This window comes from Haplochromis burtoni, unplaced genomic scaffold (assembly GCF_018398535.1).
Source record: "Haplochromis burtoni strain Fernald_Lab_line unplaced genomic scaffold, NCSU_Asbu1 Contig_342, whole genome shotgun sequence".
Taxonomy (NCBI): Eukaryota; Metazoa; Chordata; class Actinopteri; order Cichliformes; family Cichlidae; genus Haplochromis; species Haplochromis burtoni.
This window is the reverse complement of record NW_024582703.1, coordinates 473,253-476,338: the sequence shown is the minus strand read 5'-3', so window position 1 is coordinate 476,338 and position 3,086 is coordinate 473,253. Positions and strand designations below refer to the sequence as shown.

Here is a 3,086-nt window from a genome sequence, read left to right as displayed (position 1 = left end):
CAACATTTATATTTGCAATAGATTTTGAGTAATCACTAAAAATGGAGCGTAGATTTAGAAACTACACTGCAAGCTAGTGCTGATTATTCTGACACCCATTCTAACATGTCATAAAAGCTTATACAGATACAAGAACCCAGAAAACTAACTTAAACTGGACTTTTAAATAAAAAAAAAAAAAACTCGCTGGAAAATACATTTTGCAAAATGATAGAAATTTTAAACTTTAATTGCTTCTTCCATTACTAATATTTTTTGCAGAAATACAAACTATACTTTACACGTGTCTTCTGCTTGGCTCAACATGATGTAGGTGATCTGGTCAATAAGCTGTGACATGTACATTTACACGTTGAATTACTCAATATGTGGAAAATCCCCACATGCCACTTGGCTGCTGGAGTGTCATGTACTGTATGACCTGGACTTTGAACTTGACGTTAGCACTAGCACCTAATAAAGCCACTTGTCACTACAGACCAGCGTCGATGCCCAGCTCCATACCTCCCACCCACACAGTTACTGGACAAGTTACGTAAGTGAAGGAAAAGTATTTAATAAGTATTATTAATCATGTACATAAGGAAGCAGGTGCTTTAAGTGTGACTCTTGTCATGACATCAAGTTCATCATAAGGTGTAAGATTTGCACACATCTTACATATATTTGATCACTACACTAGGTTCTCACCTATAATAACACATTAATGCTCATTCTTACATGTAGGCCATCTGAACTCTTTGTAAGAGTAAAAGTGAAATGTTCACAATTCATGTTCTGAGGTCATCGTTTGGAGGTTTCGTTGTTTAGCACAAGTTTCCCTTTGAACAAATGATCAGCTCCACATACGTAAAAACAAAACAGGTTAATCTGCCTGACAGTGACATTACTCATCAGGAGCCAACATGACCGCACAATTTCATTGATCATTGTTTCCTATTCACTCAAAGGTTTGAAAAATCAATAAAAACATCTTTACAGTTTGATATTCATACTCTGTAACGTTAATGGCATTTTTTTTTTTTAAAAAACTCAACTGTTCTTAGTGTTTTCTTTTCTTTCTTTTTCTTAAAAAAAAAAAAGAGACTTTATTCAGACAGTTTCTTCACTGTGAAGCTCTGGAGGAGCGTCGAGCAGCTCAAACATGTCATCGATGACTTGCCACAGGCAGTTCTCCAGAGGGAAGTCATTGTCCACCAAATTGACGAGGAAGTAATTGTCATGGATATATTTAATTATCATCCGAGAAGGAGACTCGTCTTCATAGAGTTTGCCCCACTGCTCAATCCACAAGGCAAACGCCTCATCCTGAGAAGATATGAGAACATCTGGGTCAACACAACATGCCAGAGCTTTTACGTCACACTGCACTCTGTCTTTAAAGTTAAAGATTATACAAAAATACAGAGAAAACAAACAATCAGATAAGCCCGTATGAGCGAGCAGCTAGTGACAGTGGGAAGGAAAAACTCCCTTTTAACAGGAAGAAACCTCCAGCAGTACCAGCAGCAAGGAGGGGCGGGGCCATCTGCTGCGACCGCTTGGAGCTGGTTTCAGAGCTCCGCCTCCTACTCTACCATTAAATGCAGTCATACTTTATTATTACCCTTTTAAACCTTAAATATTTCAGTCATTTAAAAACACGACACAAGGTTTAACATTCCCCAAACTGTGGACAGAAAGAAGACAGTGTCTCACCTTCCAGTACATGAAACTAACTGGGTCCACTACAGTCGGCTGAACAATCTCCCTTCCGGCGAAGATCCCCCAAGTCACAGCATTTGGTTGCATTTCAGGGGCGTTGGTCAGGTTACGGCCCTGCATGCAAAATGTTCACCATGACCAATGTTTACACACACACAACCATGGAGTGACTGATGCTTTGTGAACAAACTTACATTCACATTAACAATGTGATAATTCACACGGGGCTCGTACTTCTTCAGTACTTTAAGAAGAGCGGTCACATTTTCACTGGAGGTGAAAAACTCCAGATAGGCCTGTCGGTTGAATAACATCCATATTAACAATAGCAGACTCTGAGTATCCCATCTGAAGGTACTGAAAATACTGTTAGTGTTTGTACCTTCTGGAAGACATAGCCCCCTGGAGGTCCCCAGCCCACAATGGGGTCTGTGGAGGGTTTGCCATTGATGTTGGGCTGAGAATTGATGGTGAGGACTCCTCGCCTGTTCACTTTCTCCAGTTCATCCTTCAGAAGGTTGGTCTCTGGGGCCAGAGGCTCGTCATTCCAAGGCAAACACATCACCTATAGCAGAAGAGAAAGCCTTAGCCTGCTGTTACTGCTGCTATATACAGAAGACTTGCTGTGGAAGAACGAGTGGCTACGTGGGGTATGGTTAAAAACAAAAACCTGTTCTCAGAGTGAGTGTCAGTGTTTCCAGTGCACTCAGGACAGGATTCATTTAAACAGAGTAACAATGGCACACCAGCCAACCACAAGGTTAGTTTTCACACTTGACTTATCTAATTTAGCTGGAACATACAGTAGACAACAGCTTTGTATACTTAAACCAAGGACAGATATAGGAAATCTGTGGTGCCACAGGCTGGGAAAGCTACGAGTGACCGAGCTCCGTGGTTCATCCTGGATACCTTGTGTCCGCAGCGATTTGGCTGAGCTGTAATGTAGCAGGTAAAGACTTCGAAGACGCTCTCCTCATTTTGTAGCTCTTCACCCCACATTTGCAGCAGTGCATCTTTAGATGATTTGCTCTTCAGGTAGAACAGGTAATAGTCATTCAACTCCCCAAAAGCTGGAGACGAGGAATTTCCCCTGAGGACGAAAACAAGACTCTGAGCTAAAGTTCAATAAAAGCTGAACGAGGTTCCAGAAAGTGATTAGATTAAAAAAAAAAACAAGAAACAATAATAATACAATTTAACGCGTGTGCACATTTCATAGTGTCAATGTGAGCGCTCGAGCAGAGTAGGAAACTACCAGTCCATCTGAAGAATGAGTCACATATTTAACCTCCTAGGACCTGGCGTCCACATACAGTGGGGCAAAAAAGTATTTAGTCAGCCACCGATTGTGCAAGTTCCCCCACTTAAAATGATGACAG

The 3,086-nt window shown here is 41.1% G+C and overlaps 1 protein-coding gene across 2 annotated transcripts in view; it reads right to left on the bottom strand.

The window, feature by feature from the left end:
• Positions 1–536: 536 nt before the first annotated feature.
• mthfr (methylenetetrahydrofolate reductase (NAD(P)H)) overlaps positions 537–3,086 on the bottom strand; it is a 15,573-nt gene continuing 13,023 nt past the window's right edge. For both annotated transcript variants that reach the window (XM_005942725.2, XM_005942726.2), the window contains exons 8-12: positions 2,617–2,797; positions 2,087–2,269; positions 1,899–2,000; positions 1,699–1,818; positions 537–1,308 (exon numbers count right to left, since the gene is read on the bottom strand). In XM_005942725.2, the coding sequence (XP_005942787.1) occupies positions 1,093–1,308; positions 1,699–1,818; positions 1,899–2,000; positions 2,087–2,269; positions 2,617–2,797 (802 nt within the window). In that variant the 3' untranslated portion in view covers positions 537–1,092. The remainder of the gene's footprint in view (positions 1,309–1,698; positions 1,819–1,898; positions 2,001–2,086; positions 2,270–2,616; positions 2,798–3,086) is intronic.